Genomic DNA, 25,147 nt, shown 5'->3' on the forward strand with positions numbered 1-25,147 from the left:
TGATTGTGAATGAGATTTATTATAGTGCTTGTGTTGATGTTTATTGTGGGTTCTCATTAGCTGTTGCTATTTTTTCAGTGGTCCGATAAAATATAAAACCTCAATAGATTAATGTCATACACCCACTATATTTTTGTAAAGTTTAAATTTAAATGTATTTTTTCCCAATTTTTGACACAGAATTGTTGTTTTGCAGGGAAGACCTAACCCAAATGGGGACTATTGTGCATGTATGCATGGTGGCTGAGTGGCTAGAACCTCACAGCAAGAATGTTCTGGGCTTTTCATGTTTGCATGTTTCTTCCCGTGTCTGGTTATGTTTCCTTCGAACACTGATTTGCCCAATCAACCCAAAACATGCATGCACAATAGATGAATCCTCCAGCTAAGGTAGTCCTGACCAAGACTAGCTCAAGATGCTCAAGCTCAGATATTCCCAGTGGCTTTGAAAGATGGGTCAAATGCTGAGAATCAGATTTCTCTACGGGGACCAAAAAATGTACCTTATTTACATATTGTGCATTCTGCTAGTTGTAGCAGAAGATTCTAGGGCTGGGGTAGAACATGCAAACTACACAGACCTGAGACCCGGGGAATAAAATTTTAGTTTTGAGGAAGAAACGATAACCACAAAACTGCATTCATACTCCAGTTTAACAAAGCAATGTCATTTTCTATTTATTTTTAATTTATCATCAAATGTATGCATGCACACATTAAATTACTATTTTATAAAACATTCTTTTTTTGGCCTTTCAATGCAAGACAATGCACTTGCACAGTTTATCTGGGTTAGTGAAGAAGAAGATATACTAATGTCACCGTATAGATTTTTTTAGCCTGTAAAGGCTTTATATGACAGGACACTACACCAGAAATGGTACAAAGAGTGTGGAGAGACATTTGGCAACTTAGTTTTTGGCTTGTTTTCTGTAATAGCGCCGTGACCTGACCTCTAAGTCATCCTACAATATTTTATATAATTTTGCTAATTATTGAGAGCGACAATAGTTCAGTTGGTAGGCTGGTGGTTTGAATCCCGCTCTTGACATACATATCATTGGTAGAGCGGTCAGATCCACTGACCCACAGGTTGGCCGTACGGTTCAAGCTCCCACAGATGAACACTGTTGTTGTGTCCTTTGGCAAGACACTTAACCCACCCCTCGTGTCTGTGTGCACTGGTGTATGAATATGTGTGTGTGATTCCTTTATGTAGAGCTCTTTGAGTGCTATGAAGGTGGAAACATGTTATATAAAAATGTGACCATTTACCATGTATCTGATTGGCTGTGGACTTAATTACTACAGTATCTTTACATATGAGTGACTTAAAGAACATACAATTAAACAGTGAGCTTATACCTTACCCAGCGGTGATGTGCATATATATATAGCTCTAATTTACCCTTCTTTAACACATTTACTGGCGTCTCATTTTCAGACATCAGTGCAGAGGCCACAGCAGAATAAATGAGTTTTCACATCTTGCACCTGAAGCCAGTCGTTATCAGCATTAGTCATCAAAGAGTGTGGGCGACAAACCGCGGTCCGAGATTTTTAAACTTAAGACGACTAAATATTTCACACGATCCCAAATGTTCCTCCAGTGAGATGGGCAGATTTCAGGTTAGGGGCAGATAACATTAGCTGTGATATATGCCAATACTAATGTGAATGAAGAACAGTTTGTGTCTATAGCTGGTGTGAGAAATCTGCAGTCAAATTTATACGAAAAGTAAAGTTACTATATGGATGTAATAGTCTTAAACCCAGTGGTGGAAGGTAATGAAGTAGAAGTAATAAAGTACTGTACTTTACTTTTTTTTTTTTTTTTTTTTTTTTTTTAGGTTTTTTTCTCTACCTGTACTTAAGTAAATTTTACAGTGGATACTTTTTACTTTTACTTCACTACATTTGAGAGCAGATATTTGTACTTTCTACTTCCCTACATTTTTAACTGGACTGAAAAGTAAAAAGTACTTTTCAGTTTTTTACTTTTGATTTGACGGGTTATTTTGACCATGCTCGTGGTAAAATCCTGACTAGAATTTTCTAGTTCAAGCTTCGACTTTGGCTTTTCGGGTTGTTGCTACCGTTCAATGGAACACTTTAACAAATTAACAACACTTGTGTGAAATGCTTTTACTTTTTATTCTTAGTACATTTTTGAACATGTACTAACTTAAATATGTGTGTGTGTGTGTGTGTGTGTGGGTGGGTGTGTGGGGGGGGTGTGTGGGGGTGTGTGTGGGGGTGTGGGGGTGGGGGTGTGTGTGTGTGTGTGTGTGTGTGGTAACATGCTGATACCATGTTACTATCATACATTATACCTACTACTACTAGGTTTCGAAATGTCTTTAATATTAGATACATGACAAAATAAACCACCAAAAACGTCCCTTATACTGATTTCAGAGCTCATCTTTGCTGACTGATAAAAAGTAGCCAAGTTCATTCAAGGTCATGGCCCAAGAAACCTATATTTGTAGAAGTGTGAAACCATGTCCCGTATGTTATCCTAAAAGCTTGTCATTGCTGCAGCTATAAGACGCCAAGTAGGCTCTACGCTTAACTGGGAGCCCAAACTGATTAAGGATTTAAATATGTTGCACAAGAAAATACGCAGTAGCAATTAAAATGTCACGTTTAAAAATGCAGTATTGGAGATGGCGCCACTCCGGTGTCCACTGGGTTGATTTTGATCTTGACCGTGAGTGTGCGACACGGGAGGAGGAGGGAGGTAGACCCCGGTTTGAGCACTGGCGACTCTGAACCCAATGCACCCGGAGTGAAAAATGTGCCAGCTTTGCAGCATCCCGTGGACGTCATGGCAACCAACGCACGCATGGGGCGGGAGGAAGACGACGGACGCGAACGGGCAGGCTCGCTCACACACCGACTCCCCCCTCTCCCCCTCCACTCCCCCACACACCCCTCCCCTTCCCCGTTCCTCGTGTCTGCGTTTGAACCGTCTGATATTTGGTTGTAGCCTGGAGTGACCGCGCCGTGGCTCATATGCAGGGCGGTGCGACACCACATAGGAAAGGCGCATAATATTGAACAGGATTTTTACACGTTGTATGCTTGCAACCTTAATTTTAACGCTATGATGCAGTGACAGTGGATTTTTGGGGGTCGATTTTTTAGAAAACAAATAAATGCGTGTGGAGTAATGCGCTCCTAGGACTATGGCACCATCGGGAACGCGAATAAAACGTGGATGTCAGAGAGTTTTGTATTGGATTCCGGTCTTGTTCATTGCCGTGATAGTGGCATGGTCATACTACGCCTATGTTTTGCAACTGTGCATAGGTAAGTAGCCCTCTTACTATGTACTATAAGCATGAATGGATAGGTTTGTGTATAGGGGGAGGGATGGGGGATTGGACGAGACGTTTTGGGTTTGATATTGGTGAATGTACCAGACTAGGCTTCGTGTTTACGCAGTGTTTGTTGACAGTGCCATTACTCACACGATAAGAGCAGGTCAGCGAGAAATATACCAAGAAGTTTTATCTGCACCACAACTGCAATTTAACATTCAATTAATTAGAAAACAAGGCTATTTTAAAGGAACATTTTGCGCATTTTAAAGGAGATCAATACACTGGAACACTGCATGGATTAGATGTAATAGTATTATGGTAATATCTCGTGGCTGAGTGCGCTGTGGGCTCCTGTGCAATGCAATAGAAGACAAATTGACCACAGTGAATGAATTATATATTGGTCTGTCTGTATATTAATGTGGATATAGCACTCTCCAATCAAACCCCACCAAAGGCCCATAGTTGCTGCTGTGCTGGGACGTTCCAATGGCAATAAGATGACTGAATGAATAATACAGCAGTTTTGTAGGTTACACATAAAGGCATTTTGGGAAGTAGTAGAATTTTCTAATTTGTGTAAGAATTTGCACAATTGGACTCTTGCGTTAAGGCTAGTTCCGCTATAACATTAGACCTGCTGATAGCCTATTGTCCACTGTCATTAGAGCTACTGCCAATGTTACCATTGCTTGTGCTATTACTATAACCTACTGCAACTGCTGCTGTCTTGTAACTCTTGTAAATGAGCATGTTACCAAAACTGCAAGTACTTTCACGACTGCAGCCTCTACTACTTAGTTTGTACAATTGAACAATATGAGTTTGAGAGGTTTTGTTGTGGGAGTAAACTGCAGACAACACCTATGACCCAGAGCAGCAGTTGTTGTGGGCTTACTCAGGCTACACAACACTGATACATTATTGATACAGAGGCTGCTTCTCAGTCCATTAAGAATGTGCCTAATGACAACATAAATATTCTTTTTCCACACATTTAGAGCTTGTATGAAGTCTATAGCTCATAATTTCTCTCATTAAGGGCTTGTTGTGGTTGCATTTGACTGAACAGTTATGTTACTTTTGTAGACTATTTGACCTAATTAGTAGATTTAAAAAAGACACAAAAAGACAACTCAGCTGCTTGTTGGAATAATAACGTGGAAAACCAATGACACAAGTGGATGAATTCAAAAGTTACACCACCAGGCCAACTTTCACGTCAAATCTATGGACTGTCAAGCCTGGTAACAGTTAGAATGCATGTTTATGAAAGTATTTTTTAGCAATTAAAACACAATTGTAATTAGATAAATACAAATTGAATGCCTTACTGTGAAACTTTCCAGGCAACACTTAACCATGGAGACAAGAAAAGTTACATATTGCATCTTTAAGGTCATGTGTCTTGTTTTTGGAGGCATCTAGTGGTGATGGAAAATTGCATTTCATATCCTTAACAATGTGTGTGTTCATATACTGTGGCACCCCTGAAAGGATATACAATTTCCTTCAAAGAAAACAATATTGTATCAGGTCAGATGAGGTGTCTAAATTTAGAAACAGAATCTCCTTGGTTCACAAAATATAAACATGCTTTTATGTTTTTGTGGCTGGCTGCTATAACAAGAAACAGTAGAATTATTGCTCCAGTTTTGTTCTTGTATCCTTGGGCAAGACACTAATCCCTTAATTTATTTAGGCTTAATTTAGCTTTATCAGACAGATCAGTGTAAAATGATGGTGAATAGTGGGGAGAGACATTCAGCAAGCAAACCCTTTAGCCAAAGTGCAGCAGTTATGAATATGTGTTTTATATATGCAATTAATACAGTTTAGTCAGTTCATCCAAATATTTTGTATAATTCTTGGGACTTTACCTTCTGTCAACAACTGCTGAAAAAAATGTGTAACTATTAATCAAACCTGCCATAACATCCAGGTTTGCCTTTAAACATGTCAGAAGTAGGACAGAGCTGAAATCATTGTGCCGTGCCACTGATTTCACAGAGGCTTGAGCCCTGGACACAGCTACACCAAAGTTTGTGACTTCTGCAGTTTGACTAGAAGTACTCTAAATCTGTCATATGTATAAAAAGGTAGCAAATAAATAAATAGGACACAATGAACCATAAGTGAGTTACAGATTTAGCATAGAACCATCTCACCCAGTTGGCCAGCATTTTAGAGGAATTAGTTTTGTTTTTGTTTTTTTAATTGTGCATTAGTTAATAATAAAATATAATAGATCACTTGGTGGTTTAAACCCTACTTGAACCAGTGCATGCTGTTGTCTTCATGGGCAAGACACTTCACCTTTCTTGCATGTTTGTGGTGTGTGAGTCATTTGGTGGTGGTCAGATTGCCAAGTGGCTCAGATTGGAAGCCTAACTTCAGTTTACTCCAGGGCAGTTGTAGCTACAGATAAGTGGTGATGGCTTCGTCTTCTATACCACAATTTTCTTAGAGCCAGATCACAATTTTTTCTTTTATTATGATTCTTTTCTTTTTTTTAGTATTGTTTATACAGTCATTAAGGTGTAACTAAAGCTATCTGCTCTTTCTGAAAGTTTACTCTTCACTGTGACTGGTTAAATCCATCTGTCATTCATTCAAAGCTTTACAGAGGCTGGTGGGTGGAACCAAAAGAGTTGCCTGGGATCGAGAATACACACTTTTCCAATGCTTTATAAAGATTTGAGTCTGGTCATCAGTGTAGATCCCAAATAGGCGTGACTGACAGGTGGATTCGCAAATTAGGGACATGCATGAACCGTCTGTGACACAAGAAATATGGCTGTTTATGAGAAAAAAATAAAGGAAAAAAAATCACAGAGAGAGAAATATGATTTTATTCACAATGATGAGTGACCAATGAGCTCCTTCGTTTCACATATGTTACTAAAAAACAAATAACAACAAAGAAAAAAAAACTGGCTTGAGGGGCGACAGAGGGATTGGTGACCAGGCTGATATTCCTCTATAAAAAAATCAGAGAAATATCATTCTGGACTTGCCTGGCAATAGACTTAGACAAACTTTATTGATCCACAAGGGAAATTATTTGGACACAGTAGCTCACACATCACAATATAATATATTAACAAAGAGCAAAATAAGTAGAAAAAACAGCAAGAGACTGGCGTGAAAAAAGGCAGAATTATACAGATCAGTATTGTTATAATGAGATCACGATAAGATTTTTATCACCATACTGCTCAGTTTCAATACATGTTGTTTAGTTTTTTTCTTGTCACATGTTTCCATAAATGAGAACACAGCTCTGGGAAACAGGTTTGAGAGGAGCAAACACAGACGGTTTGTGCAGAAATGTCATCAGCTGATGGTTCAAACACATAAATCTCATTGTGAGTTTATGTAACACACCCTGAGCCATCTGCACAAGACCTATTTACTGCCTTTGAACAATCCTGCACTTTTCAAGACTGAAAAATATACTGTTTTGATCTGCTCCATAAGTGGGTCACGCATGGTAAATTATTAATTCTGGCAGTATTTAAAGCAGGGAGAAGTACCAATGTAACATTATTTAACACAATATTAAAGCAACACTGTGTAACTTTCTGGAAGTACCACTTGCATAATTCCATGGAAATAGAAAGTTATTCCATTGAGATACTATGCCATACTGTGAAATATTATGGTCAAAGGAACAATGTTTCCATGGAGACAAGCAGGCCAAATAAGTCAAATGAGTCAGGTTTGTGGAGATGCAAGCCATAGTAAGGACATTTTTTAAGGCAACACAAATAAAACATGCTTTTATTCGTCTATTTTTTGGATAAAAATTTACATTGTGAGCTTTTAAGTTAATGTTAAGGTGAATGCAGTTTACCCATCCTTCAGTGGCACTGGGGCCAGCAGCTTCTCGGAAGCAGAGTGGGTCTCCTCTCCAGGTACATGGTCAGGAGCTGGTGGATTAGCCTACTGTGCATGTTTCTTTGTATGTGAATAATGTGTCCTGATGACTGGGCCAAAACAGACACACAGTCAACCTGGTGGCTTAAATATATGTGATAACAGTTTGATAAACTCAATGTAGAATGGTCAGCACTTTTTGGAGAAGGATCTGATAGCAGTCTGAAGTGACATTGAAGGATGCATACATATAATTTGTGTTGACAGGAAGTAAATTTGTGTATATTTTTGACAGTAAATGCTTTCTTTAGAAAATGTTTGGCCACTGAATTTTGAATTGGGAAATAGTTTTCCTCTACATTCATTCTCAATCTGACTGCATAAGGTCCTCAAACCAATGAAAACATTATTATTTTATTATTTTATGCTCATCCCCTGTCATTTTTTTAGTATGGGGGTGATGATACCATACAAAACCACAACTACTTTTTCTACTTAGTGTTCTTCCCTCATGTTTGTAGTCTGCTTTACTCCATTTTAGTGAGCCATCTAAGACCCAGTGTTTAAGATCTAATTAGTGTTTTATATTTAGTGGTCACTTCCATGTAGCCTCCATCCTGTTCATGTCCAGCTTACACCATAATAACTTCATAAACCTCCCTGATTCGCCCTTGTTTCGTCTCCTCTCTCTCTGTCCGCTCTGGGGCTTTGTGCTGCGCTGCTGGAACTGGGCTTTTGGCTGCGATCCTGCACTCAAATCCTTGGATCACCTCTCCTCTCTCTCTCTCTCTCTCTCTCTCTCTCTCTCTCTCTCTCTCTCTCCCTCTCTCTCTTCCCCCTCTCTCCTCTTCCTCTGTCTCTCATCTCTCTCTCTCATCCCCCTCTATCTACCCTCTTTCTCTCTCTCTCAAACTCTCGCTTCACTCTTTTCTCTCACTCTCTCTCGCTGTCCTCTGTCTTTTCTCTCTCTTCACTCCTCTCCCCCACTCACTCTTTTGTCTCCCCTCTCCCCTTTCTGTGTTCTCTTCCTCTCTCTTCTCCCTCACTCTCTCCTCTACCCCCCTCTCTCCTCTGTCTCTCTCTCTTTCTTTCTTCCTCTCTCCCCCCTCTCTCTCTCTCTCAGGCTAATTTATTGTGAACAGATGAGGTTGTGTGCTTAGCTAATCACTGATTAAACATAATACTATACCATATAAATATGAACTGTGTCAGGCCATTGAAAGACTATAACTCTACAGCATGAATGTTTTACAGCAGTACAGAGACAGAGGAGTGAGCTGCATTACTTTATTGCACAGATAAACTTTTGCCATTGACCCTGGCAGGTGGAGGGGTCTGAAATGTACTGATGACAGAGGGCAGACACTTGTGGTGGTGGTGAAGAGGAGGAGAAAGACAGGTTGAGGAGGCTGATGGTTCTGCTGCTGCTGCAGTGAAGCTGGAGGATGATGGAGGCAAGAGAGAGGGGGAGAGGAGTGAAAAGAAAGAGAGAGAGAAGAGAGCCTCCCTCGTGGGTACCATCTGATGGCCACTAGATTACCAAATCATGAGTGTTATTGTACTGTCTTAGTGTCATATTACTGTCTTGTTTATATTTATTATACCAATAAGGTACAGAGCTATCAGATGTTACCCTCGTGGGTATCATCTGATAGCGACTATACTGTATTTATTTTGATATTTGTTGCATGTCTCGCACTTTAATAACTTGTAGTTTGCACTATGTATTGAAAATTTTGCACACTTGTATATTGTCTTTTGTATTGCACTTTGTATATATATATATATATATATATATATATATATATATATATATATATATATATATATATATATATATATATATATATATATATTTTTTTTTTTTATTATTATTATTATTTTTTTTTTTTTAAGGACTACAGATGGAAATTAGCATTTTGCTAAATCTGGTGCAGCCATCTTTTTAATGTATTCCTTCAAATAAATAAATAAATAAATAAATAGAGAGGTGGTAAAGAGAGCGAGAGAGGGAAAATATAGGGAGACAAAAAGGACAGTGAGACAGACAGAGAGAGAGTCACCATACAAAAATAAATATATAAACCCATGTAAAAACCCAATAGAAGAGTCTTCTGTTTGAAATGACACTTGATCTTAAAGCTGGTGGATATTGTACTGTGAAACATTCCAGGCATTTAGTGCACCTCCAAATTTGAACCCTAATCGCAAAAAGATTTTCACCCATATAAAGTGTCTCTAATATAATGTATTGCTATTAAAATATATGAAGTAACAAAGTATTATCGAACATTCACAAGAAATCACCTTTTAGCAAATCTAATAAATTCATAATTTTATTAGCTGAAATATGCTGGCTGCCTATTGGCCCTAACTGCATTTCTTTTCTCTTTGCAGAGTCCATTGAAGACACGGGAGAAAAGGGTAAGTGATTTTTAAATCTGTTAAAACATGAATCAGAATGAGTGAGTTTTTAATCTGGGACAGAGAGTTTCAGTGGGATTCCCAGTCTGAGCTTGCACAGCCAAAAACTTCAAAAACGCTATAATTAACCAAGGGCCCTGAATGCACCACACTACAGCGAGACCCAGTTTCTCAGAGTTAAAGTCTTCACAAACAGCTCTCCCCAAAAAGCTAAAACTAAAGCTAATTTAATCCAGTTTTGACCTACATAAGTGATCAAAGTTTGTCTTCCTTAAAATGTTATGTGGAAATAGACAGACTATATACATCAAATCTAGATAAAAGGTCTCCTCAAGAAAGGAATGATGGTTAGTTGCATACAAAATACATGTGAATATAGCCAATACACCCGCTTCTGTTTTATGTCATCACTCTGAGGTGTAGTGGCATATTGTAGAGTGGGTAGCATAATGATAACATTTACCAGAAACATTTTTCCCCAAATTGATAAAACTGTGTAATGTAAGAATTGGTTGCTGGTTCCACATGATCACAAATGTCCTTCGGGAGAATAAAATTACCACAGAAAGTAAATTGTATTAAAGTATAAATAATACAATCTTCTCTCCTCTTCCTCAGTGGTATATCTGCTGGTGTACCACGTGGTCTTCATCATGTTTGTTTGGGCGTACTGGCAAACCATCTTCACCCGCCCCATGAATCCTCTCAAGGAGGTAACATTCTTCATGCCTTGCTCCTGGTTTAGTCCTGGCTTAGTCCTAGTTTAGTCTAGGTTTGGGCCTGGTTCAGCTCAGAATTAGTCCTGGTTCAGTTTAGTTCTGGTTTAGTACTAATTTAGTCCCAGTTCAGCCTGTTATTAGTCCTGGTTTACTCCTGGTGGATTCTGCCTGGGGGATTAGTTCTACATGGTTTAATGTTAGTTTAGTCCATTTTCAGTCCTGTTTTTGGTCCTGAATTGATTCTCTGAAATAGTCAAGTGTTTAGACAAAAGCAGCCTTGTTTCTCAGATGTTTTCAGGATGAAGGTTACTGTCGGGACATGTGATCTGAACTTTCCTTGTGACAGTTAAACTGTTGCTTTGTTGAGGAGCTTTTCAGATACTGACAGCTTAAGGTTGGAGTTAGACCAAAACATGACACTGATATCTTGCAATTAAATATGTACATAGTGAGGTCCTAACTGTTAAATTTGAGATATTGTTGTATCCAAAGCTGAACAGCTAAGATAAGATGAGCTGTGTTTCTGTTTACTCTGTCTAATGTAATGCTGCGAATGTCTATACAATAGAAAAACAGGGCTGAACCAGTACTAAACCAGATCAAGAGTCAGGTTGTGGAGGTGACAGTAAATATGCATGTTTTTCAGTGCAGTATATAAGGCAAGGCAAGGCAAGGCAAGTTTATTTGTATAGCACAATTCGTACACAAGGTAATTCAAAGTGCTTTACAGAATAAGAAAGACATTAAAATCACACAAATCAAACATAAATAATCACAAATAATCATCATAAAATCAACATTAAAAGAGAAGAGTGCAGAATAAAAACCTGTCAGTCATATGCACAGCTAAACAGAACTGTTTTGAGTCTGGATTTAAACATTGTCAAAGTAGAGGCCTGTCTCACATCTTCAGGAAGACTGTTCCAAGTTTTAGCTGCATAAAATTTAAACGCTGATTCCCCATGTTTAGTCCTGACTCTGGGCACCAGCAGGAGGCCGATCCCTGAAGTCCTCAAATTGCGAGATGGTTCATATGGCACTAACATGTCGGAGATATACTTTGGACTTAGGCCATGGAGAGACTTATACACAAGCAGAGCTGCTTTAAAGTCTATTCTTTGAGCTACAGGAAGCCAGTGCAGAGACCTGAGCACAGGACTTATGTGCTCATACTTCCTGGTTCTAGTCAGGACCCGAGCAGCAGCATTCTGGATGTACTGCAGCTGTGTTAAGGCTCGTTTGGAGAGGCCAGTGAGCAGGCCGTTACAGTAGTCTAACCTACTGGAGACAAATGCATGGATAAGTCTCTCTAAGTCTGGCTTTGACAGTATACCTTTGATTTTTGCAATGTTTTTTAGGTGGTAAAAAGCTGCAGATGTTATTGATTTGATGTGGCTGTTAAAGTTCAAGTCTGAGTCCATTATTACCCCTAGATTTCTAGCCTGATTTGAAGGTTTTAGAGAGAGAGACTGGAGGTGACTGCTGACACTTTCTCTATGTTTCTGTGGGCCAAAGATGATAACTTCAGTCTTGTCTGAGTTTAGCTGGAGAAAGTTGTTTTGCATCCACACACTGATCTGTTGGATGCAGTGGCAGAGTGAATCCACTGGTCCATATTCACCTGCTGCTAGTGAGACATAGATCTGAGTGTCATCTGCATAGTTGTGGTAAGACACATTATTGCTGCGTATTAACTGGCCTAATGGCAGCATGTAGAGATTGAACAGCAGGGGTCCCAGGATTGAACCCTGGGGCACCCCACAGGTCAGGGACATTTTATCTGATATACATTTTCCAATTTCAACAAAGTACTCCCTGTTTTCTAAATAGGACTTGAACCAGTTTAGTGCCGTACCAGAGATGCCCACCCAGTCCTCCAGTCTCTGTAAGAGGATCCCATGATCAACAGTGTCAAAAGCAGCACTCAGATCTAACAGGATCAAGACTGAGACTTTGCCTGCATCAGTGTTCAGGCGGATGTCATTTGTCACCTTGATAAGAGCAGTCTCAGTGCTGTGGTGGGGTCTAAAACCTGATTGGAAAACATCAAAGGAGTTGTTCATTTCAAGGAAGTTAATAAGCTGTTGGTAAACAACTTTTTCAAGGACTTTGCCTAAAAATGGCAGATTTGAGATTGGTCGATAATTGTTCAATATTGTGGCATCAAGACTGCTCTTCTTTAGGAGAGGCTTGATAACCGCAGTTTTCAAAGCACTTGGGAATGTTCCAGATTGAAGTGACATATTAACTATGTGAGTGAGTGGTGACAGCAAACTGTTGAGCACAGACTTTAAAAATTTAGTGGGTAGCACATCGAGGCAGCATGTAGATGAACTCAGACTGGTGACAATCTCTTGGACAGTTTTATCAGTTACAGGTGTAAAGTGAGTCAGCTCTAAGTGTCTAGGTGGGTGCTGGGTTGTTATTTGTGTTGTGGAATTTATGGCATTTTTAATACCCTGAACCTTGTCATTAAAGAATACTGCAAACTCATTGCACTTAGATGTGGAAATTAGTTCTAACGGCAGTGGAGCTGGGGGGTTTGTTAATCTGTTTACCGTTGCAAACAGGATACGAGAGTTGTTACTACAACTTCCAATAATGTCAGAAAAATACCTTTGCCTTGTTCTACATAAACTGTGGTTGTACATGTGCATCTTTTCTCTGTAAATTTCATAATGAACCTGGAGCTTTGACTTGCGCCATTCCCGCTCGGCCCTCCGGCACTCCCTTTTCTGTGCCCTGACCGAGTCATCATTCCTCCATGGCGCTTTCTGCTTATCTTTAACCATTTTAACCTTCATCGGGGCAATGGTGTCCAGAACATTCAAAACACTCGAAGTTACAGAGTTCAACAAATCATCAACATCAGAACATGAGGCATCTTCAAAGTGTATCATTTCCATGAACAGTGCACCTGTTTTATCATTTATGTGTCTCCTTCGAACAACTGCAGGACCAGCCGCTGGTTTGGGAATAACAGACAGGTCAAAGAAGACACAGAAATGATCAGACAGAGCAACATCCACCACATTGACATTTGAAATATTTACTCCTTTTGTAATGAGCAGGTCCAAGGTGTGTCCTCTGTTGTGGGTGGGCTCGCTGACATGCTGAGTCAGGCCAAAGGTTTCAAGGACAGAACTGAGCTCTTTAGCGTTCCTGTCAAACACATTATCCACATGTACATTAAAATCACCTGTAATGACTAAACCATCAAAGTCTGTGCATATGACTGAAAGCATCTCAGTAAAATCATCAATAAAACTCAGACAGTGCTGGGGAGGTTTGTATATGACTAAGTAGAGTATGGAGGGGGATTGTTTTAGCTCCATTTTGAATGAAACATACTCAAAAGATGAAAACACTCCAAATGACAATCTGTGAGTAACTAAACTATCTCTAAAAAATGCGCACACACCTCCACCTTTTTTGTTTACTCGTGTTTCAGATTCAAATTTGAAGTTGGGTGGAGTTGATTCCACTAGAATTGCATTACCTGTGTTTTTGTCGAGCCATGTTTCAGTTAAAAACATAAAGTCAAGACTAAAAGAAGAAATAAAATCATTAATTAAAAAGGACTTGTTACATAAAGATCTGACATTGAGCACAGCAAGTTTCAGATTAGTTTCAGTAGGACTGGATGTTATCTTCTTACAGGGAATGTGAACTAAATGTCTCTGATTGGACAGTCTAACTGTCCTTCTGTTAATCAGTCTACGCGGTGTAACTGTAGATATAGCTCCATCACAGGGCCTCAGCATGATATTATCTTTATCATGACTGTATGTCCTGAGACAGCAGAGGCCCTGTGTGTCCTAGCTCTTGTTGATAACAGCTCTGGGGGAAGGGCGAGGAGGGGGGAGTTTGGGTGAGGGACCAGGTGAATGAGCAGGGGGGAGTTTGGGTGAGGGACCAGGTGAGGGCCGAGGAGGCGGAGCAGGGGGGAGTTTGCGTGAAAGACGAGGGGGGATAGGTGGGTACGGGGAAGAGTTCAGCATAGTTGATGCCAGAACTCTTGATCGCTCTATATTAGGTGTGAGAGGAGCCATCTTAATTCCTGATCTGATGAGAAACAACCAAATATAAACAACCAAAACTGAGAAAAAACATGCTTTTGCAGTTGTATTTTTTGGCTAAACAGTTACATACTGTAAGTATAGTTCACAGTCTGGGCTTGTGATGGAACTATGCTTTTAGACAGTAATACTTTACAATGGAATTGCCTCTGGCTGTAATCTATAATGTATTTGATCCTGACCATGGCATTTTAGCTGCAGAAGGCAAAACACAACATTCATTCTGCCTGAAACCAATTCAAACCACATGCATTTGTCCCATGTATAAAAGGCCCACTTTACAAGGGGCTAATGCTACTGTTGAGTTTACTGTAATGATGCTATAAGATCACATGTTTTTGTCCTATTTTCTGTATTTAAACTTGTCATATTAATGGTGCACTATGTAACTTTTCTATTGGAGGTTCCACCACCCAGTTGTCTCTATGAAGGTGTTTCTTTGCTTGGAAAGTTTCACAGTGTGGCATTAAGTGGTGGTGTGGTTTTATTTGCTTGTTTCCATGGGGTTTTAATGCATTTTCTTTATTTTTTTTTAACCTATTTTCTATTGTTTTAAATGAATATACAAATGCCTGATACTGGTTTTGTTCTTTAGTAGGTTTTGTCTCTTTTTATGTTTTATGTTTATTTAAACAAACTGGACACATTCAGATATTAAGACCTCATAATATAGGTCACATTACCATATTTCCCACTGCTTCTGTTCTTTTATAAATAAATGTTTGTTTTGGCTCAGTTCCACCTGTCGTACTCCGACAAAGAGCTGCTGGAGCGTGAGGACCGAGGGGAGTCACAGCAGGAGATCCTCCGTAGGATCGCCAAAGACCTGCCCATCTACACACGCACCAACTCTGGAGGTCAGGCCTGGAATAGACCTGGTTTAGTTCTGGGGTAGAACGGGTTTAGTCCTGGAGTAGTCCTGGTTTGTTTCTGGGTTAGACCTGGTTTCGTACTGGGTTAGATCTGGTTTAGTCTTAGGTTTAGTAAACCTGCTTTAGCCCTGGACTAGGCCTGGTTTAGTCCTCGAGTAGACTTGGTTAAGTCCTGCTTTGTTACTGGGATAGTCCTGGTTAGTCCTACCCTAGAACTAAGTTGACTAAGGTAGATATGTGGAAGATCTAGTTTATCCCATCCACACACAAGCACCAACTCTGAAAGTCAGACCTGATTTGGTCTTGGGGTAGACCTGGTTTAGTCCTTGGATAGAACTGATTTAGTCTTGGTTTAGTACTGGGTAAGGTTAGACCTGGTTTAGTCCTGGTTTAGTCCTAGAGTAGAGTGGGTTTAGTCCTGGGGTATTTTGTCTCTGTTTTAGTTTTGACATCTTTTTTTTTTGTTGAAACTTGGTTTTGGTTTTATCTCACCTCTCTCTCTCTCTCTCTCTCTCTCTCTTTCTTTCTTTCATCAGCGATTCGTTTCTGTGACCGGTGCCAGCTGCTGAAGCCTGATCGATGTCACCACTGTTCAGTCTGTGATAAGTACGACTCATATCTCTGTGTAGTACAATATGGTACAAATACACTGAAAAACACTGTCGAATAGTCAAATGGATTCAATTGACTATAAATCTTTTGCAGGTGTATTCTGAAGATGGATCACCACTGCCCCTGGTCAGTTCAAACTTTATACATTCAACCATTTATTATAGCCATATGTTTTATATTAAATTGCTTTGTTTAAATGAAAAAGTGCATGAGTATACAGTGCAGGTGTCATCTATTGACTGTGGTTTAAGTATAGAGACTATTATTATTATTATTATTATTATTATTATTATTATTATTATTATTATTATTATTATTATTATTATTATTATTATTATTATTATTTATTCTTAATGCATTTATAATCTAATCTCACTTTTAGACCACATTATATTGGATATTTTCAGCATATATATCTTGGTTATTATTGTACTGTTCTGTCCCATTGCAAGATAGGACTAAAGACCCTTCCACCACAAGGGGTCAGTATAGATAGTAGGTACAAATTACTTTGAGTTGATTCATTACAATTTTGAAACACATGGATTAAGTGCCATGCCATAATAATGCCATACTGTGGAACATTACAGGCAAAGTGAAAAAATTGAGACACACAGGTGACCGTACCGTGCACCAGAAAAGTTACTTATTTATTATTTATATTATATTATTTACCAATATATTCACTGACTATAGTTCTAATACTGCATACTCCTTGGTTAATCCTACATATATTCATAGTTTACGCCTTATTTGCATAGGTTTTCAACAGTTACTATATCTATCCCCAGATATACAATCACATCTGGCTATTTCTATTAACCAAATACATCATTATTGTTTAGCTTCTTATTAGCTTCTCTGTCCTGTTTGTTTTGAAAATCTTGCCTCTTGAGCAGCTTGAGCAGCCTGTCGTCAAACTGAGTAAAGCCAAAACAAACACAGATTCCAGAGCAGATTTGAGTTGTTCCTCGGCAGACTGAGAGACAGAGGAGCTGAAAACAACACATCCAAATGTGGCTCTGCATGCACTCAACCAGACCCACTGATACCGCTTCACCAATAGTTATAAACATAAGCATTTATTGTCAAAAGTAAAAAAAAAATAAAAAAAAATATATATATATATGTATGTATATATATATATATATATATATATATATATATATATATATATATATATATATATATATATATATATATATATATATATATATATATATATATATATATATATATATATATATATATATATATATATATGGTTCATTTAAAAATAAAATGGTCAATGGTCATTTCGGTGGTATTGAAGTTGTTATCTATATTGTATTTCACAATCGCAACAGCAGCGTCTGTTAATTTATTTTAATTATTTTATTTTGTGATTTCATTGCAGGGTGAACAATTGTGTGGGGTTCTCCAATTATAAGTTCTTCATGTTGTTTCTGTTGTATTCGCTGCTCTACTGCCTCTTTATCACCGCAACAGACCTCAAGTACTTCATCAAGTTCTGGCTGGTCAGTATCCAGATCCCCAGTATAAATACTTTTCACCATATATAATCAAATATTGTATAATGATTGTGATGTGATTTGTCTCTGAAAGGCTGGAGGTAGAGCACATTTCCGCCTCAGAGAGTACTTGGTATGAAAATGTAGTTAACATTGACAACATTCGTGAACAGTAACATGCATTGTAGTTTGTAATACCTCACTAGAATCAAGCTGAACTGGGATGATGATTGTGACAGTAGTAGTAGTAGTAGTAGTAGTGGTGGTAGAAGTAGTAGTAGTGGTGGTGGTAGTAGTAGTAGTAGCAGTAGTTAATTACCTCTGTTATTCATGTTTCTCTCCCCTCACTAACCTTACCTTTGTTGATACCAAAGTAGTTTACACCACTGAGCAATAAATAATGCAGAGCAAACTACCAAGTAAAAATGTCTTAAGATAAGAAAACCTTTATTTGTCCCACACTGAGGAAATTCCAGGGTTGCAACGCACAGTTTAAGAACATCAAGAGAATAGAAATAGATAGTCAAAAATCTGGGTAAATAAATATTAGAAAATAGACTTAAATTTAACACAACACAAGCAAAATAAAATAAATGGGCTACAGTACCATTAAGTGACTGACTATGGTTATGTAGAGTGCAGCACATGAACATGAAATACAGCAGGTAGTGTATTATACAGGTGGCAATTCACATTATGGTGCAGTATTGCACATTACAATTTTGCATTTTATTGTTTAAAAAAATTGGGCAATGTAAATCTGTATGATAGATTTGTAACTTTGTATGAGTTGAAGGTTACAACAAAAAGTATTTGGCTGCCAGATTTATTAAATAAATAAATAAATATTTCTTCCTGGTTATTTATTGATGAATGTGATGTTTCCTGGCCAGAACGGGCTCCCAGACACTCAGGCTAAGTTCCATATTCTCTTCCTGTTCTTCTCGGCGTCCATGTTTTCTGTGAGTCTGGCCTCGCTCTTCATCTACCACTGCTGGCTCGTGTGCAAGAACCGCTCCACCCTCGGTGAGCAATACTTCTTAAACTGTGTGTATTATACCAACTGTGCTCAAAGAAAAAGACAAAAAAACAAAAAAAAGAAATCACAAAATCTTGTAGCTGCTGCACCAGTTCACGTTGAACTCTTTGCAGTGGTCTAAACTGATTCCTCCCTTTCCAATATTTTAGAGCAGAGCAGAGTTTTGCCGTCATGGTAAAGCTAACAACTAGCAAGCTAATAATGAACCAGCGTTACTTCCTAATTTGCGGCCTATAAAATACCTTTTTAAGTAGGTCCAGACACAGTGGTCTCATTTTGACCCTAGGAACCACTTTTATCTGCATATCTCTGTACTGTATCTGAGCGGGAGGGAGGGAGAGACAGAAAAAGGGAGAGAGAGAAAGAGAAAGGAGGAGAGTAGACAGAGAGGAGGAGAGGTCAAGAAAGGAAAGGAAGTGAGAGAAAGATAGAGAAAGAGAGAGGGACAGAGAAGGCATGACAGAAATTGAGTACAGACCATAGACTGTATAAAGAAATGGAACGGAGTGTGAAGTCACCCAAACCATTCAGCTCCAGTAAAAGCTCATTGAGTCTGGCATTTATAGGGGCAAATTTGGAGCAGAGTTCCATGTTTGGAATTCTGACCAGTCTCATAGCAACCAAAGAGCCAGTCTGGAGTGAGGGTGATGAAGGTAACACCCCGTTTGGTATAGTAGGGAGCAGGCGCTTTGCGATGCTGCCAATCAAACCTGTTGCTAAAGCTAGTGGGAGAGACCTCAGGGAACGAAGGTTTGTTATTAATGTTAGCAAAATAAAAATACCAGAATCATGTAGAGTGGGGTAATACAAACATTTTAAGAGCAAAATGACTAGGCTCACTCCAATTCAATTTTTGGAGCCAAAGTCGATGGAATATGAAGTGAAGTTATATGTCCATTTATATATACAGTCTATGGTGCAGACTTAATAGCATTATTAATAATAACTGGTAAATATATTTATTTACAATATTCCCTCCTCACACTCAGAGACTTGACCTTCTATTGGTCTAAGCAGAGATCGAACTCCCAACCTTCTACTTATAAGACAACTGCACTTAACTCACTGTCACTGCCTCACATATCACAAGACACATGTCCTCTTGTTTTCATTTAAAACACTGTTCTACACATTAGTTTCATTTTTGGCAACATATTTCTTTGAATCTATGTTTGCCTATACTTATAAATGCATTTCCTTCATTTACACAGAGGCAGTTCGGGCCCCAGTTTTTCGCCATGGCACAGACAAAAGCGGCTTCAGTCTCGGCTGCAGCAAAAACTTCCGGCAGGTTTTTGGAGATGAAGTGAAGTACTGGCCTGTCCCTGTGTTCTCCAGGTGAGACCCTCTCCCGTAGACCACAATATTACACTATTACAGGTAAATAAATCTGTGAACACAGGGAGGAAGTGATCACATTATTTATGATATCCCAACGTAGATTACTACACAGATTTGCACACAGTTGACCTTTAATTTTTAGTCTAGAAGTTTCTGAGACTGAGGTCCGAGCAGAGAGTGTTACAGAAATACAGGAAATACACAATATGAAAAATGTGTTCAGTGTTAGATAGAGATATATTTATCCAATATGTTGTTTTGTTGAGAATTGTATTATTAACATACTCGAGTTATTTTAAAATAATAAGTAATAATTTGAAGATTTATCAACCAGAATGATCCAATATTTATTATAGTATCAAAATAATAATATATTTTATTTATACAGTGGTTTTTGAACACTCAATGGTTTTATATTCATTGGGAGGCTACTTCTGTAGCCACAGCTGCCCTGGGATATAGACTGATTGAAGTGAGACTACCAATTTATTAATGAGTATCAGAATGATGAGAATGTTGCCATCACGATTAAAAATTTATAACAAATAATACGTGTTTTTAATGCAAAAAATGTTGTATATAACAGGAAGCTGAGACTGAAGAATACTATTGGCCTCTCTGGCCACCACTTACCACTCACGCACACACCACATTCATACATAGACATGGTGAAGCGTCTGAGGATACAGCCCTATTCTCGTCCAAGCCTCTAACCTTTATGTTTATGGTCTGTTTTATGTAATCCAACATGGTCTCTGAAAGCATTTGATATTCAATAAAACGTCTGTTGTTGTGTTCTTGGACAAGATACTTCACCTACTTTGCCTCATATTAATGTGGTGTGTGAATGGTTAGGGCGGTAGTCGGAGGGGCCGATGGCGCAGACTGACAGCCTCGTCAGTCTACCCCAGGGCAGCTGTGGCTACAATAGAATCTTACCACCACCAAGTGTGGAGTGAATGAATAATGCACAAAAATGTAAAATGACAAGAGTCTAAAAAAGCACTATATATCAGACTAATGCATTGTTATTATAATTAGAAATTATATTAGATATATATATATATATATATATATATATATATATATATATATATATATATATATATATATATATATATATATATATATATAAATATCCAATCCAATGAGGAACTAAGTACTAAATGTTGAAGGTGGCATCTAATAAAATCTATATAAGTCAGGAGCCAATATAGGCCTATCAAAAACTAAAATAGAGGTATCAAGAATGGATAGAGTTTAAAAAAAAAAAAAAATCACTATAAATACATAGACTGAAGTTTGTGTCAAGTGAGACATCCATCAGTGAATGAAGTGAATTTTGTCCCACTTTATTTGAACAGACACAACATGCCTCTACATTAAGCTGCCATAGCACTTCACATGACTGACAGAGGAGGTGATTAGCACAGATAAGCTCTTTATATTTGTGGGCGTTATGTGGTCGGCTGAGAGTGAACGTTTTGTCCTTGAAGTTTGAAGTTGGGAGAAAGAAAAGTATAGATTTAACAGAGTTTGACAAGGCCAATATTGTGATGGAGATGGACAACTAGGTCAAACGTCTTCGGCTCCTCTGGGTAAAGCTGTCAAGATCTGTATACGGAAGAGAGGAAGGAGAGACGGGAGGGAGAGAGAGGAGAGAGGGTAAGAGGGTTATAGTGAGACAGTCGGAGAAAGCAGGGATGCAGGGAGGGAGGGAGGGAGGGAGAGGGTGTGAGAGAGAGAATTGGAGGGAGGGCGAGTGCAAGAATAAAGGAGGGTGTGGAAGAGAGATAGAAGGAAGGAGGGAGAGATGGGGGGACACAGTGAGTGGAGGCTATTTAGAGATATGAGGGTGGGGGGGGTGAGAAAGAGAGGAGAGAGAAGAGGAAAGTGAAAGAGAGAGCAGAGAGAGATGGAGGGAGGGAGAGCGTGAAGATTGAGGGAAGGGTGAGGAAGAGAGAGAAGGAGGGAGAGATGAGACAGAGGAAGGAGAGGGAGAGAGAGTGAGAGAGGAGGGGGAGAGAATGAGAGGTTATTTAGACATACGAGGGTAAGGGTTGAGTGTGAAAAAGAGATGAGGAAGGAGAGAGAGAAGGAGAGAGCGTCAGAGAGTGAAGCAGGAGAAGAGAGAGAGAGAGAGAGAGAGAGAGAAGAGAAGTATAGAACTTCCTTGACCTATATAAGTTTAGTAAAGTGAAAGAAATAAGAATGACTAAACAATAAAAAGTCTGTGTTAGTAGTGTTATAGCATGTTACTGTGTCTTTGTTCATCTTTAGCACAAAGCACACAAGTTTTATTAATTGCATTCATTATTCTGACCATTTTATGTTTCTTTTCTTGTTTCCAGTTTAGGAGATGGATGTTCATTCCCAACATGTTTGGTGAATCTTGACCCTGAGCAGCCACCATCCCCCATTGGCCCCATCCCGACCACAAAGAGGTGAGTCCGCCAGGAATTCATTTAGGGACTTTTGATGACATTATATGATTAAATATGTCACAGGTTTCATCAACGTAATATTTCTTGCAAAGTGTAACTAACTAAACAAAGTAAGTAATGAAAATTCAAAGTAGCTGCTAAAACTACACATTTATTAAAGGTGCTCCATGTAACTTTTCTGACATGTTCATGTTCATATTTTCTCAAAGCAGATATTGTCATACTCTCTCTCATCTTTTTCGTCTCATGTTTTGTGTTGTTCCGTGTTTGTCCTCAGTGCAGCCGAGGGGCGCCAGTTCCCCTCCAAACCTCTGAGAGAGTCCCAGAGCCGACTACTCACCACCACCCCCTCTTGGTCTGACAATGAAGGTGCAGCCGACAAGGATAAAAAAGGTACAGGACTGCAAGAGTAATTTCATGAACATATATTAGTTAGTTTTATTTATGTACAATATATTTTTCATTTGTGTAATATAAAGCACTGTGTTCCAGGTGCTAGTAATCCAATAATGATAATTGAACATGAGGCGTGACTGAAGAAATAGGTCCGAATCTAAAGGTAAAGGTGCCAATTTTTACACAGTCTTAATCTATAACATTATCGCTATCATGCAACTTTTCTCATGACGGGTCTGTCACCTGGTTGTCTCTTTGGAGATGTTGCTTGGAATGTTCCACAATATGGCATTACATTTCTTTATCCAAGTTATAGGGCAGAGCCATAAATACACCAATAATCTAATAAATGTATACAGAGGTTTAATGCGATGTGGAAGAATATCCCAGGAAAAGCAATAATATCTCCATATAGGGCAAGAAGCTGACAGAGCCCCCACACCAGAAAAGTTACATAGTGAACCTTTAATACCGTCCCTGCCCTTTTCCCCTTACTTTCAAAAATGCTACAAACACTGCGAAAATATAAGAAAACTAAATTATGCTGTACATTTTACCAGCAAAAAAATGTAAATTTCTACATTTATAATTCTATCATCTCTTGTTTCCCACAGGTCACCCTCTTTTGAGTTTGTGCCTAAACATGACACCTTGAAGACTGGACTTTTATTTTACTCCAACAGTTTGGAGAGGGCTCTATACAACCAACACAAAGACTACTAAACCGTGACGCTATAACTACTTTCTATTATTTTTATGCTGAAAAAACTGATAGACAAGTCATTCATTTTGTCTGAAAAGCACAGAGCAATGATGGACAAAGATTGTTAAAAAAAAATACATAAATCGTATTATTTTTATGTTATATCTCAATTGTAGAGCGTAGAAAGAGTTGCCAAACATTAGTAGTGTTAAAATCAACTGTATGTTACTGTACGACTGTTTAGCCATTTTTATATTGAACAAACAAAAGGACTGATGCATGCCTCATCTCAGGATGTGTGTCGTAGTGAAATGTAACTTCTTTCTGCTTGGGAAAAAGATAATTTCCATGTTACTAAGGGCTTTTTTCAATTGTAAAAGCATGAATGAGTGCAGATCTTTGCTGTTAACACCTGACTACAATAGCTGCCAAACTCTCTTCAACCTCAGACCACCGGTGTTGTGCTGAGAAGTGAACCCCCTTTGTCTGTAGATTTATTTTTAGTTATATTTTTGTTATGTTTGCCTAGTTTTCCTATCAAATTTGGTGCTGTTTGCAGTAGTAGTACTCAAATACTGCAGTTTATGTCCTGCTGTACAACTGTGTATTACTTGACTTTTACTTGAGGTGGGGTGGAATAGGTTATATTTCAAAGGACCCCACTCAACATTGATGATATTTTGGGTTGATGCGGGAAGCAAAGCACCCCAACTGACCGGCTTTGGGTCATTAAAATATTTTAATTTGTTAATCTGTAAGGTTGCCTATCGTACAGGGACCTTCTTGCTATAAGAAGAAAGTGCTAACCATACAACCACTGCTCCACCAGTATGTCTATAAATGGTCTCGGGCTTATCTGTGTACTTCACATAAGACCCACAGGTGTTGGTAAAAAATATTAACCTATATGGAAGATGAATGGATGAATTCAAGAGGTAATTTACATAGTTACAAATATCAGACAAGCTATAATTTTTATCTGTTGGTTAGATAAGGAATTCTCCACATTTCACCTTTAAACTGAACTTGAAAAGAGATCTGCAGACTTCCTCTACCCAGACAGCTGGAAGTTAGTTAAGAGGGGGTTCTTCACTAAATTCCTTAAAAGCATCAAGAACAGATATTCAAGCCATGTTCACTTGTTTCTCTGGTAACTTCAACTTCTTCTCTCAGCACAACACCCAAAACTACAACCTCTCTGCTGCAGATTTCAACACACTCGTCATGAAGTGTGTTTTTCTTATTACCGTCAGTGCAAAAAACAGCGGTCTTCTAAAATGTCTTTGAATGCTTTGTACATTATTCTAAATCTTGTTTTGAATGTAAGCTTGTCTGAAAATATCTCCTGTAGTGACAGTAATATGTATATCTATATTTTTCTAATTTGTGTCTGGGACAAAGTGAGGACATGTACTGTACAGTGGTGATGCCTTATGACAATTAAACAAGCTCTTCTTCAGCCTCAAACCATTAAATATGTCACATATTATTGAACATACCAAAGCCCATAAGGGTCAAATTAATGTAGCTGCAAGCTCAGAATGGGTGATATTTACACATATATATATAAAAAAATATTTTGTTTCTTCAGTATTTGTTTTTCAAAGTAGTATATTGGCATTTTTGTCCTCCAATCCATGGTTTTGTTCAATTTTAGACCATCTTTAGCCCAATATAGTCTGGGTGTAGATCTGGTGGTACTCATAAAGCCAAATATTATCTTTTCATATCTGTTTAACCAAAATAAGGGAGCACTATTATATTTAAGATGCATGTAAATAATCTTATTTTTCTATTAT

The 25,147-nt window shown here is 38.4% G+C and overlaps 1 protein-coding gene across 3 annotated transcripts; it reads left to right on the forward strand.

The window, feature by feature from the left end:
- The first annotated feature begins 2,968 nt into the window (after window positions 1–2,968).
- zdhhc2 (zinc finger DHHC-type palmitoyltransferase 2) lies at window positions 2,969–24,824 on the forward strand. Of its 3 annotated transcripts, XM_033974134.2 has the most exons (14): window positions 3,002–3,315; window positions 9,606–9,632; window positions 10,251–10,345; window positions 15,167–15,287; window positions 15,839–15,908; window positions 16,008–16,040; window positions 17,311–17,431; window positions 17,520–17,558; window positions 18,319–18,451; window positions 19,676–19,802; window positions 22,157–22,249; window positions 22,527–22,642; window positions 22,742–22,808; window positions 23,260–23,879. In XM_033974134.2, the coding sequence occupies exons 1-13, from the start codon at window positions 3,192–3,194 to the stop codon at window positions 22,780–22,782; spliced, it is 1,140 nt and encodes a 379-aa protein (XP_033830025.1). In that variant the 5' UTR covers window positions 3,002–3,191; the 3' UTR covers window positions 22,783–22,808; window positions 23,260–23,879. The 3 variants fall into 3 exon arrangements, with proteins under 3 accessions (XP_055080865.1, XP_033830025.1, XP_055080866.1); XM_055224890.1 differs by lacking the exon at window positions 17,520–17,558 and having other exon boundaries at window positions 2,969–3,315; window positions 23,260–24,824; XM_055224891.1 differs by lacking the exon at window positions 23,260–23,879 and having other exon boundaries at window positions 22,532–22,642.
- The last annotated feature ends 323 nt before the right edge of the window (window positions 24,825–25,147 follow it).

This window comes from Periophthalmus magnuspinnatus, chromosome 10, assembly GCF_009829125.3.
Source record: "Periophthalmus magnuspinnatus isolate fPerMag1 chromosome 10, fPerMag1.2.pri, whole genome shotgun sequence".
Lineage (NCBI taxonomy): Eukaryota > Metazoa > Chordata > Actinopteri > Gobiiformes > Gobiidae > Periophthalmus > Periophthalmus magnuspinnatus.

Excerpts from the sequence above, each read along its gene's own strand:
- zdhhc2 (XM_033974134.2), top strand. The coding sequence starts at position 3,192 with ATGGCACCATCGGGAACGCGAATAAAACGTGGATGTCAGAGAGTTTTG. Across the intron at positions 3,316-9,605 it reads TGTTTTGCAACTGTGCATAG|AGTCCATTGAAGACACGGGA; the intron begins GTAAGTAGCCCT and ends TTCTCTTTGCAG. Across the intron at positions 10,346-15,166 it reads CCATGAATCCTCTCAAGGAG|TTCCACCTGTCGTACTCCGA; the intron begins GTAACATTCTTC and ends GTTTTGGCTCAG.